General features: G+C 41.2%; 1 protein-coding gene across 1 annotated transcript in view; it reads right to left on the bottom strand.

The window, feature by feature from the left end:
* Positions 1–16,854, bottom strand: part of necab2 (N-terminal EF-hand calcium binding protein 2) — a 109,744-nt gene that overhangs the window by 70,970 nt on the left and 21,920 nt on the right. The window contains exons 3-4 of the mRNA XM_071457729.1: positions 3,431–3,539; positions 9–34 (exon numbers count right to left, since the gene is read on the bottom strand). Of these exons, the coding sequence (XP_071313830.1) occupies positions 9–34; positions 3,431–3,539 (135 nt within the window). The remainder of the gene's footprint in view (positions 1–8; positions 35–3,430; positions 3,540–16,854) is intronic.

Genomic DNA, 16,854 nt, shown 5'->3' with positions numbered 1-16,854 from the left:
CTACTTACCACAGAGTTCCTTAGTGTCAACATTACTATCACAGCATTGAAGAGGAGCAGCAGAGGGAGTGGAAGGAAGGAAGGAAGGAAGGAAGGAAGGAAGGAAGGAAGAGGATAAGAGCAGGGTCAGAAACAGAGGAAAGGCTTTTTGCATGCAGTCACACACATGCCCGTACCCAATCCCCCACTCCCCCAGCCTACACACACACACACACACACACACACACACACACACACACACACACACACACACACACACACACACACACACACACAGACCTGGAGTTTGGCTGACAGGGAGTGATCTAACAAGGCTCTCTGACAGGAGTCTGAATCAATCCACTGCCATCATTCATGCTCAGCAGATTGTTCACTGACAGAACGGAGACCTTCCCTGGTTGACTGACCAGCAGAGAAAAAAAGCCTCTTTTAAACGTAGATCCTGCTACACTGTTGTTAAGAAGACCCCTCATTATGCCGACTGCACTTATTTACACTGAACCAAACAAACCTGGAGAAACGCTGCCCTGGTGCAATACCAGCTCTACCTTTTACACAGATGTCAATCCAGCTTGTTGACCACCTCTGCTGCTGGTGTAGAGGTAGTCTACACCATTCCATGTTAAAACCTTTTATACTGAACGGTGAGGTGGACTAAAGGCACAACATTCGTGCTATGATCAGATTGTATAAAAGAGGCTAAAGACGAGAGGCAGGAAGGAGCAGCAGGGAGGCAGAGAAGGAAGAATAAAGGAGGGAATGGAGGGAAGATGATCCAGCCAAAAGAGGGATGATCATGTAACTGATGATGGGAGAACTGGGGACTGAGGAGGAGACAGACAGAACGACTCCATCTGTTCCTCTGTTCATCTTCATTATGAATTACTGTTCTCTAAAGGCTGCACATTATATGGAACGATCTGTTCTAAGGAAAAATATGACACTAAATTAATTTCATTTCTATTCAAATACTTTTATCATCAAATGACCTTTATGTTTTATTTTGACTGTATGACCCTTGTTCGACAGCTTGATTCGATAATGGCCCATATTATCTTATTAAGCAGCAGTTTCATGCGTAGCTTCTGCCAAAATGAATCCTGATCTATCACTGTCACAGATGGGCTTTAAAAACATCCACCAAAAGTCTAGTTTTACCCAGCATTAAATGTATTTCCCTGTTTACTGTTCCTGTGTACTTTAAACTGTGTTTGGGGATGTGTGTGTAATGAGACTAATAAAGTTGCTCCGACACTTTGTTGGCTAAAATAACAGTGGCAGATTGTTTACTATCCACATGGCAGTTCCAGATGTAGACTCCTTGTTCACAGAGGAAATAAACCAGCAATTATGTTGTTCTCTGCAAGTGACACAGGCACCTAAGTTTCATTACTCCTTGGGTTTAAACTTTATCTTGCGCAATAGGATTCAGCATGTTTAGTAACATACGATTTTATCAGGGCTTCCATACCTGGGCTTCCACACAGCATCTTATGTCCGTACTGCTTTGTGCAGATTAAAGGGGCACTACTCAATCTGTGAAAATGTAAGTCTGAAAATAAAAAAGATCCCAGTGATGTCATCAAATTGTGGTTGTGGTGTTTGAAAGATATGGGCGTTTACCAGGCAAGGAGGGTCTAATGAAAGATGCAGTAGTATTGCATTATGGGAAATGTAGGATCCAGTATTTTCAGAGTTTGACATGTACAAGGGACTACAAGATGGGACATTCCAGGCTCCGTGGCACCAAAAACAACAAAAAGATTCCATGTATTATTTCATACATTTATCTACTTTGTGTGCATAATGAAAAAAGCACCTGGTACTTATCACTCTTACTACATAATCATGCTTTGAATGATTCTTCAGGTGCCACTGTTTTTTTTTTTTTTTACTTCATAGTGAGTTGAGTTGACTAAACAATAAGTCAGACTTGTGAGTTTGACCCTTCAATGGAGTTAAAATCCATTTATTAGGTACTGACAAAAAACAACAAATGCAAAAACTGGTAAAACCTCACAGAAACAAAATAAAACCAGACCAGTGGAGTTTGGACATCACCTGAGAGTTCATGCCCAATTCCTTCTCCTGCACCAGGACAATCTGGTCAGAAACAGGAGTCTTAAAAAAAAACTAAACAGTCTGATAGGGGAAGAAAGCTGGAAATGGAAGGAAACCAAAGAGTGACAGAGACAGATAGATGAAGGACTGGAAGCGAGACATTACTCAGTCTCTGCCTGCTCCATCCCTCTTCTCCATCCATCAACTTCCTGCTTTAACAGGAAACGCTTACACTGTCATTGCAGCTTTTATTTGGACCAATCAATAACCTTATCGGCTGTCACATGATAATGCTAAGGCCTGGCATGCAGCTGCCAAGTCTATTTAACTCCATCCAATGAGCAGAAACTTTTCTGACTGCATCCACTGCAGTGAGTAAGATTTATAAAGCACAACCGCCTCCAAAAGGCAAGATGGCTGACATCAGAGAATTGGCAGCACTTGCAGTTGCATGGTCCACTTACTGCACTGATTTAAAAAGGGGAAAAAAAATCTCCACTAACATCTGAGCCCGGTGGAGGACTTATGTATTGAACCTAATTCAATTCTACAACCATAAAGGTCAGCTTTTGTTCTGCTTGGTTTCATTTTATTTGAGGACCTGCAGGATTCGGAGGTTGTGTAAATTAACAGAGTCGGTCTTTTGATTACTCACATCCCACTGTGTCAGCACACTTCTCCTGATTACAGGGATGATGAGCTGATTGGCTGGTTATAAAGGGTCAATAAACTGATTGAATGAGAGCCAATCAAAATACTGTCATGGGGGGAGGAGCCAAAGAAATGTTAATGTCCTGGAGGGACAGGATGATTGATTCAAAAATAAATGATGAGAGAGAAGAAGAAAAGATGGGGTGCCTTTCCTGCAGTTTCTACTATTCTTTCATCGTCTTTTTTTTATCTCCTCTTCTTTTATGATTCTTTTATTTTGTTATTTTCATATTGAAGGTGTCACTTAATATGAAGGGCTTTGCTACAAAAGGTTCTCCATAAAAGAGCTTTAAGAACTGGATGTGACATATCCTGGCTGCAGGATAAATGACATACTGTACATTTTAAGTGTGCACCCCCCCCCCCCCCCCCCCCCCCCCACACACACACACACACACACACACACACATAAAACTGAAACTCCTGCTCCTGAGGCTGTGCAGCAGGAAAACATTTCATAATTGATAGTGAGATGTGATCAAAAGCCAAAGTAGTGTTGGAGTGAGAACACGAACACACAAGCATAAATGCACGGTATGTTGATTTTATTCATGCAGCTACACGGAGAGCAGTGTTGCATGCCGTAGGCAAACACACACACACACAGAAAAACACACATACACACACACCCCATGCAGCGGAGGTGTAGTAGTGCTGACCTGGTGTTATCAGAGTCGATGGTGTGAAACAGCTTCTCCAGCTCCTCCTCATTCAGCGTGCCATCAGAGAAGAAAGCCTGGAACTCATCCAGAGACAGCTTACCATCATCTGCAGGAGACACACACACACACACACACACACACACACACACACACACACACACACACCATTGTGAAACTGTATGTAGTAGGAAGGATCCTCTGAATTAGTCCTGAGCTCCATCAAAGATCTCGGGATAGGAACACTCAACACACCGTATAAACACGTACAAACACAACTTAGAATACACTTCTCTGTCACTGCAGTGAGGTGAGACGTTAAAACACTGGAGGGCAGAAAAAAATGATTTTCAGAGGGGTGTTACTGACAACCTCAGAAACAAAGAGGTTCATTGCTTCTTTCTCTTTATACATCTGGGTCCCATGAGGGGCCATTATAAGCCCTTTTATGGCACCTCTGTGAAAAATGTGTACAAAATGTGTGTACATGCTGTACAAAAATATATGCCTCTTTTTCATTCTGCAGGAATTACATTCAGATTGGAGCTGTAAACAAAAAATTGTAGAGTCCAAAGTCTAATGTCATACCAGCAATAATCTTTTTTTAGATGATCAGATCTTTGATGAGCATACAGTAGCACCTTGGGATGACCACGTGTGGAGGTGTGACTAATGATAAACACAGTAACAGGCTTTTATTCTGCATCTAGCTACAACTAATACTGCAGAGTTTTGTTTAACCAATCCAACCCAGTGTGAGCTTTTCTGCGGTGGTCTGGGGGCTCTACAGCAGGGGAGTGGTTATTCACAGCTTTGACTTCATCCTCTATCTGTTTGCTAGTTTGCCTGACTGTCTGTCACACCACATGATGCAGAGCTAGATATCAAATATTAATTCCCTTGCCCTCAAAGTGTGGTTGTCCTTGAGTGTGGCTGACTGGATGCAGCAGCTTGAGCCATGGGACCACTGCAGAGAGCTGGGAAACCACAGGGACGGGAGGACTGCAGCCTCACAAAGGGCTGAATTCAAATTCAAATGTGCTGCTCTTACATCTGCCTTATATATTCCCTCTGTTGTCTCCCAGTTGCAGGATTAGGGAAGCTTATGTTTATGAATTTCTCATTTTAACACCAAGAATTGGATCATTTTTTTATTGCCCATTTTTTTCTTCTGTTGTTGTTTTCTTGCCTGTTTTCTGTTTGATTTTTTTTTCATTCTTTGACCTTCATTCCAGCACAGCCGGAGTGTGGCTGACACTCATCCAGTTTTAGTTTTGATCACTCAGAGAAAAGACTTCACACTGTTTTTGAAACAGACTAACAAACAGTCAAAACACTAAACCAAAAAAAAAAAAAAAAAAACTTTAAGGAACTTCACAACCAGAGCCAGTCACATCTTGGCTTTTCTCCTACCTCCTCCCCACCTCACTTTATACCCATTTCCCTTTTTGTCTCTCCATATATTTTATCCCCCCTCTCTTCACTCTCCTTGTTAGAGAAACAAAGCAGGAGCAAGCTCTCAGATGCTTTGCCATGTTGATTTCTGCTGCGCACAATAAGAAACACTGTCACAAATGGCTTTCTTTCAGTGACACTTGGCATAACCTTTCCACAACAGAAGGCATGTTTGTTTGAGGCGGACTTGTGAAATGCCACTTCTTGTGTTCACAGCACCAGTCACGTTGTGCCTGCTCGCCCAGACTCGACTGTTTATTCAGACTCTGCGGCCATGACTATTTCTAACCTGCCCTTCTCTGGCGCAGCAGTGAAGCAACACTGAAGGCAGAGGCACTGGTGTTTAATTCAGCAGTGACCCAATTTACTGCGTGCAGCCGGCTAGCCCGGTTAGACCCACTAAGGAATTCTCCAGTAACACACCAACCAACACACACACACACACACACACACACACACACACCACTCAAGCAAAGCAGATAGCAAGCTAACCCCATTTCCTAAAGCATGAAATACTCCCAAATTACACATGTCTAACAAAAAACTACAGCTCATCTAATCCCTGCTCTGTGCTGTTGCTCTAACACTGTTAAATACAGATGTGTTTCTTTTCTCTGCACATGATGCCCTCTCAGGCATTCAGTGTGTAGTGTGATTTAACGTGATACTTCCTTGGTAAATTCTTTTTCTTGCTTTCACCCAGCTGGGCGTGGAGGTCGGATACACAACTGCACAACAGCACATTTCAGCTGATTGAGTCCTGGTTCTGTAGCCACCAATTCACCCTGCAACTCATTTAACAGAGCCCCACTGTAAATTATGTACAACAACCCTGGCAAACACCCTCTCCTCACTAACCTCTTAAACTGGCAACAGAGGAGGTGAGGCAACATCCAAGAGCATCCCAACTCGTCCAAATGAGACACTGTAGATTTGCTGAAACTACTATTATTCTAGTGTCCCAAAGGGTTAATGGAGGGAAATCACTTTGATGCAAAGGAAATCACCCACACTGCAAAAACCTCTTCGACAACAGCAGGGCAGAGATTGGTTGCCTACAGTTGGATCGATTTCAACAGAGTGTGAAATGAATTCTGTTTTATTTTCCATATCTTCAAAATACTCGCATGCAGTGTAAATAGGCTCAACTAAGACCTGAACCTTTTGTTAAAGAGTGGGGAAAAAGAAATGTCATATTTCAGAGTCCTTGGTCTAAAGTGCATGAACTGCAAAATACATTGGGGCAAAAAATAGAAATAAAGTTAAACTCTCAATCCTTCTTCAAATAAATCCCACAATGTTGTATTATAGCAGTGGTTCTCTGTATTTTCCTACTGTACCTGATTCCAGTCAGTTTTCACCATGTAGTTTGGGCTGTGTTGTATATGTGATGTTAAGCAGCCAGAGCCACACAGCGGTGGAAAACAATCAAGTACAGTATATTTCCTGAAGCAAAGATTTGAGGTACTTGTACATTACCTGAGTATTTCCTTTTCATACGACTCCGTAGTTCTACCACATAACTTATCATAAGGAAATGTACTTTTTACTCAGACAGCTTGTGGATTAAGCTCCTGTATACACAACAGCAAAATGCTATATACACATCCATGCATAATGGAACAGGACGATTTCCCTGCATAATGAGCACCTTTAGTTTTGGAACAAAATGATATGATACTGAAGATACTTATTGTTCCATTGTTAAAATTTTGAATGCGCGACTTTTACTTCTCTTATCACTGTAGTTTGGATTCCTAATAAAGCTCGACACACTGCAAGGCTGTATAACAACAGCTGAATGTCTGAATGGATAAATATTGTACAATCATGGGAAACAAAGAACAGATTTAAAAGGGAGAGGCAACAAACAGATTTTCTACCTAAGTGCTCACTCTTTGTGGCACTGATTTCGTACATGTACTTTGTGTGTATGTGTGTGTGTGTGTGTGAGAGAGAAAGATTTCCATAATTTCATCATGCTGTGCAATACAACACAAAACCTTGTGTTGATACAAAATAAAGATTCCAAATGCAGCAAACAAACAGGGAATAGAGGAGGAGACATCACGAACGTTATCAAAGCTTCACTGGGCAGTGTTGTATAAAAGAATTATGTTATAAACTGTTGGGAGCTCGTTTTAATAGTATTGAAGTAATAGTTTACATGATGGGTTATAGAAATAAATCAGGCAGGTCTTATTGTCTGCATCTTATAATATGGAGCCATCACCTGCTCTGTGTTATAATTTTTTACAGCTTTACAGTTTTCTGTTTTATGTGCTGTCCCATTGATGAATGTGTTTCTTAATTAAAACACTGGGACCAGCCCTATAAACCCAAATGTCCCTGACTGACTATGTGTTGGAGTTGAGTGATCAGGTTACATGATTGGTCATCCGAACGTCACGTGAATGAGTCATAAAGTCACAGCACTGGTTGGCTGGCCAACTGATGGAGTTTTTAAAATAAATTGGCGCACACACTTTATTAGGGGTGTGTTTAGAGCCTGCAGTGTTGCCAAGAAGAATTAGAGACTTTCTAAAAATAAAAAAAAAAAGCACCTAGCAACAAATCTGGCAATTTTTTGGACATAGAAGAAAGCAGCCAGCATGGCTGTTCGCTGTGTGAGCAACAAAATAAGAAAGATATTGTGTTGCTTCTAATTTCCTCTCTGATTGATCATTTTACGAGTAAATACAGCTGAAATCACAGGACAATCTTTGTCTCTAATCTACGTGTTTGGTGATTTTGTCAGACAACATCCTGGTTGTTAAATCAGGATTTTAGAAGTGCAGAGCAGCTGCTTGCTAAAGGCTAATTACACAATTCAATTCAATTCAATTCAATTTTATTTGTATAGCGCCAAATCATAATATACATTATCTCAAGGCACTTTACAGGGTAAGGTCAAGACCTTACTTTGTTATAGAGAAAAACCCAACAGTTCCCACAAAGAGCAAGCGCTTGGCGACAGGGGGGAGGAAAAACTCCCTTTCAACAGGAAGAAACCTCCAACAGAACCAGGCTCAGGGTGGGCGGCTGTCTGCCTCGACCGGCTGGGTTTAGGAGAAGATAAAAAAGGGGTGCGGGGAGGTCACACTTGTCTTGTTTTTTTATTTTCAGTTTGCATGTATCATTATTAGTGTGACTTTCAGTTATAGCATTCACTGAACCGGGGTCTGTGAAAGCAATTAGCAAACTTTGAAATGGCGCACTGTGTGCCACATCGGAGCAAAGGTTAAGGTAGAGAACCTGCCTGCTCTCTGACTGTTTATTTAAAACCCAATTATAATGGCTTTTTTGAGTATTTACCTCCTTTTGTCATTTTACAGCCTGCTGCTTTGTTGTAATATTCTCAAGAAAACATGTGTAAGAGTTTTTTCATATCTGGTGGAGGATATATATTTGTTATTAACAAATGTACATTTTACTTCTTAAAGAGGGCAAAGGCTATTTTCTAAATAAATCATTAATAAATTAATCAACAATTACTACATATCTCACAGAACAGTTGATTTAAAATTGGGCAAAAACAATATTTCCCCCACATTATTCAGAATGAAAGAACCGTGCTTCATTTACTAGTAATCTCACTGGTGTCATTATAACACCCGAAGGTGGTGTCAAAAACAGGATGGTATTTTCATACCTATTTTTTAATCAAAGTTATTCATTTTGAAAATACCACAAAGGAAATCATGCAACTAAAAAGCTCTTTGTTCAGCCAATAATGAAAAATGCAGATCTACATAACTGTGGTGCCATCTGTAGTACTGCAAATTACAGGTGGTGAAAATGTCATCGACGCACCCCGTCATTTCCAGGCTGTCTCACAGAAGTGAATTGATTCAAGAGCAAATCAAAATATGATTCACCTTTGTAAACAATGACATGTTTGTGCGCTTGCCGTGCGCATGATTGATTTTTAGAAAAATAAATAAATAAATTCAGAGCGAGCATCCAGCATGAAAGTCACTCATATTAAATAGACTGCAGCTACAGAAATGAATAATCTGATTTGAAATGTACTTCAAATGCTTTGTAAATCAACTTTCACTGTCCAATCATTTCACTTTGACCACATGTTCACAGCTGCATTTCATACATGAACCACAAACAAGTAATTCCTCTGCACCGCTGAGGCTGTAACCAAACCAGCGTTAGCACTACAACGAAAAAATACTGGGGACCTCAAAATGTATTAAACTTTGGAGTTTTACACACATATGTTAAAACAAACAAAAGCAGAAATAAGATAATAAATCAGCATGCTAATGCTAAACATGAATGCACACTACAAATTGTTAATCGCCAAACCCAGGAGTCTACTGTGACTTCAGTACATGGTTGGGCATGTATGAAAAATATCTCAACTCAGGTGGAGTTCACTATAGGTTTGCACTGCTGAACAATGTCAGCAGCCAATGCATGCAGCTACAGTCAGCCCAGAGGGGGAAACATGCAACCGTCAGTTCATGTGCATGACACCATTACCTATACAGCTGTTCCTGCTCTCTCTCTCTCTTTTCTCCTCTCTCCTCCCCCCAACCCCTCATTCTCCTCTTAAACCCAACCGGTCGAGGCAGACCCTCCCCCCTGTCGCCAAGCGCCTGCTCTTTGTGGGAACTGTTGGTTTTTTCTCTGTAACAAATAAGGACTCGACTTTACCCTGTAAAGTGCCTTGAGATCATGTATATTATGATTTGGTGCTATACAAATAAAATTTAATTGAACTGAATTGCAAGCTACTATCTGTCAAACAGTACTGGAGTGAGTTTTTAATACTCTATAAGTTTGCTTCCATTTTGATCACTGGCAGTGGTAACATATAAAAGTTGTTTAGACTGGAGATGGTGAGAGCTTTTTGTCAACGTCAGCCCCAGAGTACAGGGTTGTGGGGGTAATTTCTGGAGGCAGTATATTCCGGTGCAGACCTGGCCCACAGCACTCAAAAAGAAATTGGTACAATAAGATTTGTTCATTGGTTTTTAGCCAACACTGTCAAAAAACGCAGAATCATTTCAATGAGAACACTGTTGGCACAGTGAGGCGTTACTTTAAAGGGATCTGGAAAAAAATACGTCAGGACGTTCACAACCTGGCTCAACTTTTGCCGCAATGACATCCAACAGATCAATCAGTCAAATATGTGCAACTTTATTGTCCTAGTAGATTCCTTCCATTACCTCCATTCAGTGGCGTGCGGTGACCTTTATAGATAGGCAAGCAGAACCAAGCAGCCAACTACCAGAGAGTGTGACGTTGCAAAATCCTTTTTCAGGATATCACAAGAAGTGTTTTGTTGTCTGAGCCGTCACACTCATGGATTATTGAAACTGGACTTCCTGGATTGTAGTACATATTATCACCAGTATCGGTCACTGGAGGTCTTCTTGGTTTCCGGGGAAGAGAGGACCGTCACTGGACCCTTGTCTGCTTTGGTCCATACTGTAATCAAACTGGGTCTATTATGTCCAGTAATATCCCAAATCGATCCAAGCTGGCTCACTATCAGTTCTGACCACATAGTGCAACACGCAAGTGTTTGAAAAACATTCTTTCACTGTTTTGGATCATATGTGACTGTCTTTGGGGCCCCATTGGATCACTTAATCTATTAATTCATAACTCAAATTCTGCACATCAGGCTTAAGAAGGGTCTGTCTCAGATCATGTCCTCTACCTGTAGCAACAAGCCTACACTAATGCTGACCTTTGCGCTTTTTTAACACAGAGCTATTTTTGGTCTGAATGCGGCCCAAGTCTCTGGTCCAGATGAGCTCCACTCAAAAGTCGAGTCTTCAGGCTTCAGTCGAGCTTCCCCTCCTCTCCCATCACTGGGAGAGAGGCTAATCCCTGCTCTGGAACAACAGCAGTATTTTTGTATCAGCGAGTGGAGCCGAGTGGAGTCCGTTTGACCAGCGCCGAGGGAGGACATGTCTTCTCCACCAGCAAGGCAGTGCGAAAAGGGTTGAGGGTGAACACTCTGGGGCAGAGACGTCACAATTTACCACATGAGATATTCACTGATTCAGACCTTGAGCAGATGGTGTGTGTGAGCAAGAAAAAGACATAACAAGAGAAAGTGAGGGGAAGCGGTCAGAGCGGTGGACCCACTGTGCTAACTGCTCTCTCTTTTCTCACTGCAGACTAAAGAGAAGCAATTAGCACTTCCTTCTTCCTGCTGGGCTCCACATCCTGCACACAGCAGCACACAGACTGAGGAGGAACTGAGGAGACTCGACATTCCCTCACCGCTCTTTCCTTCACTGCATGTCTGAGACACACACACACACACACACACACACACACACACACACACACACACACACACACACACACACACACACACACACACACACACACACACACACACTGTCTCCACAAGTTCTTACATTATTTCAATCATGTGTTTTAAAAACTGGCATTTCCTGTTGGAGTTCCGCCCACTCTCTCCTCTCTCTCTGTCTTTCTTGCTGTTTGTCATTATTTTAGGGGTCCTATGTGATGGGTTGTCATAGCAACAAGAAGAGGGGAAATGACCAGCCTTTCATGCTCAGGATATAACCATTGCTTTCTCTTTCTGTGCACCATTAACACACACACACACACACACACACACACACACACACACACACACACACACACACACACACTGTAGTTATCTCTCATCACCATCACCTGCTTTGTCAGTGAGTGGTAGAGATTTATTTCTACAAGCTGGAATCCCTCTATTTGTCTAAATTATCTCACTTTTGGAAATAATTCTTATCAGCAGCTTGAGGTAGAGGAAGTGTGTGTGTGTGTGTGTGTGTGTGTGTGTGTGTCTGCCAGTGAGCTGTTTCATCTGATAGATGAGGAACAGGAGTGATTCTCACTGAGCTGTCAGCTCTTGTCTTTTCTCCCTATCCATCATCACAGCCCACCTGGAACACACACACACACACACACACACACACACACACACACACAATAATTTCAGATCTCACTTAGCACCCCCACAAGAAACATTGATTTAAAAAGCAGTAACAGCAGCAGTATCAGCTTCCTCAGCTGATTGGGGGCAGAGGGATCTACCTGTTGGTGTGAGTGTCGTTAAGGGGTCCTTGAGCAAGACACTGGATTTATGTATCACACCACTACTGACTGCTCTGCTTCCACAATAAGTATAAACACATATTCACAAAAACACAGGCTGCTTAGTATCCATGATTAGCAAAACACCACCAGATTAAGTAAGGCCAAAGCATTTAGCAACAATTATAAGTCAGGCATTACCTGAACTATTGGAGACAAGAAGCTCCATCTGAGACTCGGGTACAGATGTCAATTTAAAATGTTCAGCTCACTCGAGCCAGCCGTGCTCATTCTGGATCACAGATAAACCCTGACACCAGGTACCACGACAGCAGCATCACATCATCATGCCAGTGCTCTGCAAACTGGGTCATCAACTCTACTGGACTAGAAGAGTGAGCAAGCTGTCTGTTCTATTCAGCCATTCTTAACCTGGATGATGATTTGAGGGACCTTGATTTATATTCCTAAAATAAGAATGGTTTTTTGTGTGTGTGTGATTATCTGGTTTGAAATTATGAATATTTATTCATCAAAAAAATAAATGAAGTGCAGCTCCTTTTGACTTTTCAGTGCTTGTGTGATGAGAACATTTTGCACCTCTCTTTCTTGCTTTTATAGGTCACATGCTTGAATAAATCAGAGACCTTGAGCTGCTGTGTACCTCTAAAACTGCATTTAGAGTTAAACTGGTAGAATCTCTGCAGTTCTGTTTCATATGTAGGGATTTAAGAGGCCATATACCAACATAGTTAAACTACTAATCTTTAACTGAAATTAATTTAATTGTCTTATAGGCGCCACAGGCTTTGAATTTCCTACCTTCCAGACAGCATTTGGTTTCCTTTCACTTAAGTACGTTATGTAAATCAGCTTGCATGGACTTTCAGCGTACCTTATCACAAAGATACTGTATCACACTAAAAATGCCTTTGCCGTTTTTATTATTTATATTTTTAATCAGTTGCCTATTGTTGCATAAAACTCCAGTTTTTAAGAACTTTTTTTTGTCTTTATTAGCAACGGTGCAGAGGGAGATGGCAGAGAATGATAGGAAAGAGAGGAGGGGAAGAAATACGTCAAAAGGCTTCAACCAGACTCGAATCTGTGACATTGCAATTAATGAATTACTTAATTCATTTGAGAGTTCTCCTCTTTGCTGTGGTTCTTTCAATGTCACCAGCTGAAAAACACTGCATTTACAAGCAATGTTGCTGCAAAATCAGATGCAAAATACCAGTAATATCATGGACACCATGACAAGGATTGTGTGAATTTAGTTGCTTCTTGTATTTATGAGCATTTGAGGGCTTTAACAAAGAGAATGAAATTGCCCCTGCTTGCACAGGCATTTATTTTTAATGTGCTAATAATGTAACTGACTAAATAATCAAAGAAACTAAATGTTGGATGGATAACCACTGAAGAAAGTTCACCAGAAGCAAACCTTGAGCCTCTGAAAGGTGATTTTCATAGAGTGCTAGATGAATATAACCCTATGGAAATCAATCTAAAAACCTTCCAGTAATGGTCAGCAATAAAATGTCAGTGCAGGAAGACTGCTGCTATATATTTTTGGTATGCTGACAACAACTCTACAGCAGATCTGACAATAAATATAAGCTCTGTCATGTTTTAGTGCAGTTCTCCAGCACCCAGGCCCTTGAGGCAACAGTAAGACATACACAACCATCCAGCACAATTCAAATATCTAGGAATATGCACAATAGAAATTCATATGCAGTTTACGATATGTCTAAACTGAACAAGCCGCTTTGTAAGGAGCTGAAACATCACCACCCTGCTAATTTTTAATAAAAACAGAGATGTGGGTCATAATTTGTCTTAATGAGAAGGATATGATCCTTTCTCAGTGACAGACAGTTCCCTGGTGTAAACAATACGCTGTCTGTCTGTCTGGATGAAGAGATGAGCCGCAGAAAGTGATCATCAGTCACTCTTATCCATTTTCTGTCTCAGCGGAGAGTGGAATGATATGTAATCATCATCAATCTGCCGGCTGAACATAATAATGTTATTATTAGTTTGACTGCACACGACACAATGGGTACAACAGTGTGGAGAAGATGTGAGTGTGTGGTTTATATGTACATATGGGTCTGTCCTAATGATGAGTAATCATAGGTGATAGCAGATAATAGTGGCATGTCAGTGCACTAGTGAGGATGATGCATTCAGGTGCCTGCCTCTGCTGCAGATCCCACCATCTGAAACCCATTGGCAGCCTCTCCTGTTTCAATCAGCCCTTTGGGGAGCCCTCATTTGCACAAATAGTGTTTTATGGTTGCTGTTACAGCCAGAGATGCTATTTCACCAGCCAGTAATTGACTACCATTGCCCACAACGGTCTTTTTTTAATGCAGCATAATGGTGTTTAATGGCAGATAATAGAAAGTAAGCAAGCCAAACAAGGTCACTTCTGCGTGTCATGTCGGCCCTCTTTGCTGTTAATGTTATCACATGGCACCCTGGTGGCTCGGCAGATTAACAAGCTTGCCAGGGAGGATGTCCATAATGTGTTAATGCTTAGACTGATTTGTTACTATTACAAGCATCAATAACATCTTCTTTTGTTTAAAACAAAGTGCTATTGATGTGAGCAAGGAGAGGCTACTATTTAGTGCCTCTAACTACAGGGAATCATTCTCACTGGAGATAAGGGGAAAATTTATCCCTGCATGAAACAAACAAGAGGTAAATAAAAATGTTATAAATGTTATTAGCAAGTGCTTTGCAAACCTCTTCGCATAAATTGTCAAGGATACTTCACAACCCTCTAATTGGTGCAGAATTGTAGCCATAGCCTGAGAGAAGGACTGCAGGTACTAATTGTGGCTGAAAAACATTGCAAACTCCTTGTATGGCTGTCAGGTGAAAGATAAATTAATCTTACTATATAAATTTACAATCAATATTATTCTAAAATATGCTACAATTCAACAACGATATCACATAAGACAGAAACATACAATGTTTAGCAAAAATGTGGATCCAATATTTATCAGTAAACATTTATCAGTGCGGATAAATAAAGTTGTTTTGATTGATTGATTGATTGATTGATTGATTGATTGATTGATTGACAGCCAAACAATGAGCTGAAACTCGCAATAAAGCTCTGTAAAGGTGAGATACTGCAGATTCAGGTGATAATTCTCTGTCGGTTCAATGCTACAACTGACCCCTTTCACATTGTCACGTTTTCAAATGTATTATAAAAATACTGATTATAGCTAATTGAAATACAGAAGAAGTGTCTGAACCTTTAATACGACTAAGCTAGGTAACAAAAATAAAGAAATGAGAAATGCAACTGATCAATTTTACTGATGAGGAATTAGTAAAGTTATGTAAAATGAAATGAGTAATTGATTACATGCCAAGCACATTCACAGTCACATTCGAACTGACTGCTTGACAGCTTTTTTAATGCTTAGAGTATAATCAAGAGATAAAAATTAATTCTACAGTCATTTTCTGAGCCAATCCCGGTGGAGCTCAAACCTTCACATACATCAGGGAGCTCCACTCACAACAACAGCATCAGCCTCCTCATTACTGGCTGCAGCCTGTCAGCTCAACAGTCTGGGCCTCGCTTACAGTCAGAGGTTTTCAGAAGAAACGTTTCATCACAACACCCGATACTTAAACCCAATAGTTTAGTTTACAAAGAGTTTGACAGGGCCAATACTTGTCATGGCCTCAGCCAAGTAATTATTAATAGAGCTGTAGAAACGTCAAACAGGCAGAGAAAAAAAAAAAAAGACTGGAGGATGGAGAGGGGAGGGAGGGAATCCGAGAATATGTTACAGCAGGAGAGAATGAGTTGGAGGTGTATGTATGTATTCTGTATCAGTATTCTGTATAACAGCACAGACACAATGAAGGCAGTGTTGTTCCAGCATTAAGCTGGCAGTGGAGGCAGTCACAGAGTCAGATCAATGTCTGTGGGAGAGCCAGTGTAGGGACAGATGTGGACGCATCACCAGCATGCTAACTACAATCACACACTGGGCAGCATTATCCCGGCTTTGTTTGGTTCAGTGCAAACAAGCAAAGTCAGCATCATGATGGGTCTTCCTAAGAGCAATATAGCAGGATCTCAGTTTAAAATAGGTTACCGTTTGCTTCCCTTTGACCTTCTTCTACCTCTGTTTTCAACCAATACCTCAACCTTTCTGTCCTCTTTCCTACACCGACTACCAACTCCCTCCTCCTTCACTCACAACTAGTCATGAAAACCTCTCTTTTTTTATTTCCATAGGGGATTAAAATGTTTCAGGGAATCAAGGAAGATGGCATCCTCATAAAAAGAGGAGAGAGGAGAAGACAAGAGCTGAGGGATAAAAGTTTGCCCTTATTCACTTTCAGTCAGCAAGTGAAGGTGATGGACTGAAGGAGGTTGTGAGGCAGACAGTTGACACGGCTAACACCCCCCGCCCACACACACACACACACACACACACACACACACACACACACTCACAGATTTAAATAAAAAGGAATAAAGTAACTAGCACACAGGCTCGTTTACTGCCTTAACAGCAGTTCTAGATATCACTTTCTCCATACCAATTTGGAGCGCCCTTTTGTCAGCCTGCCCTCTGGGGACAATCCATCCTTTGATAAACATGAGTGTCAGTAAGGAGCAGGAGATACAGCACTGCCACCTCTGCACCATTCAATACTCCAACACACTGACACCAATAACAGTCTGTGATGGCCTCAAGTCAGCAAATCAACAGCAGGATGAGGCACGTGCAGCGTGTTTTTGTGACTGAATTTATATAAGCTGCTACCAACTGTCAGCTGAAAAGGAATTTCTGGCCTTTAACCAGACAAGTCTTGTCTTTTCATCTTGCCAGCAG

The sequence above is a fragment of the Trachinotus anak genome, unplaced genomic scaffold (assembly GCF_046630095.1).
Source record: "Trachinotus anak isolate AG129_WGS33_773 ecotype Australia unplaced genomic scaffold, CSIRO_AGI_Tana_v1 ptg000002l, whole genome shotgun sequence".
NCBI classification, from domain to species: domain Eukaryota; kingdom Metazoa; phylum Chordata; class Actinopteri; order Carangiformes; family Carangidae; genus Trachinotus; species Trachinotus anak.
This window is presented reverse-complemented; position numbering and strand designations above follow the sequence as displayed.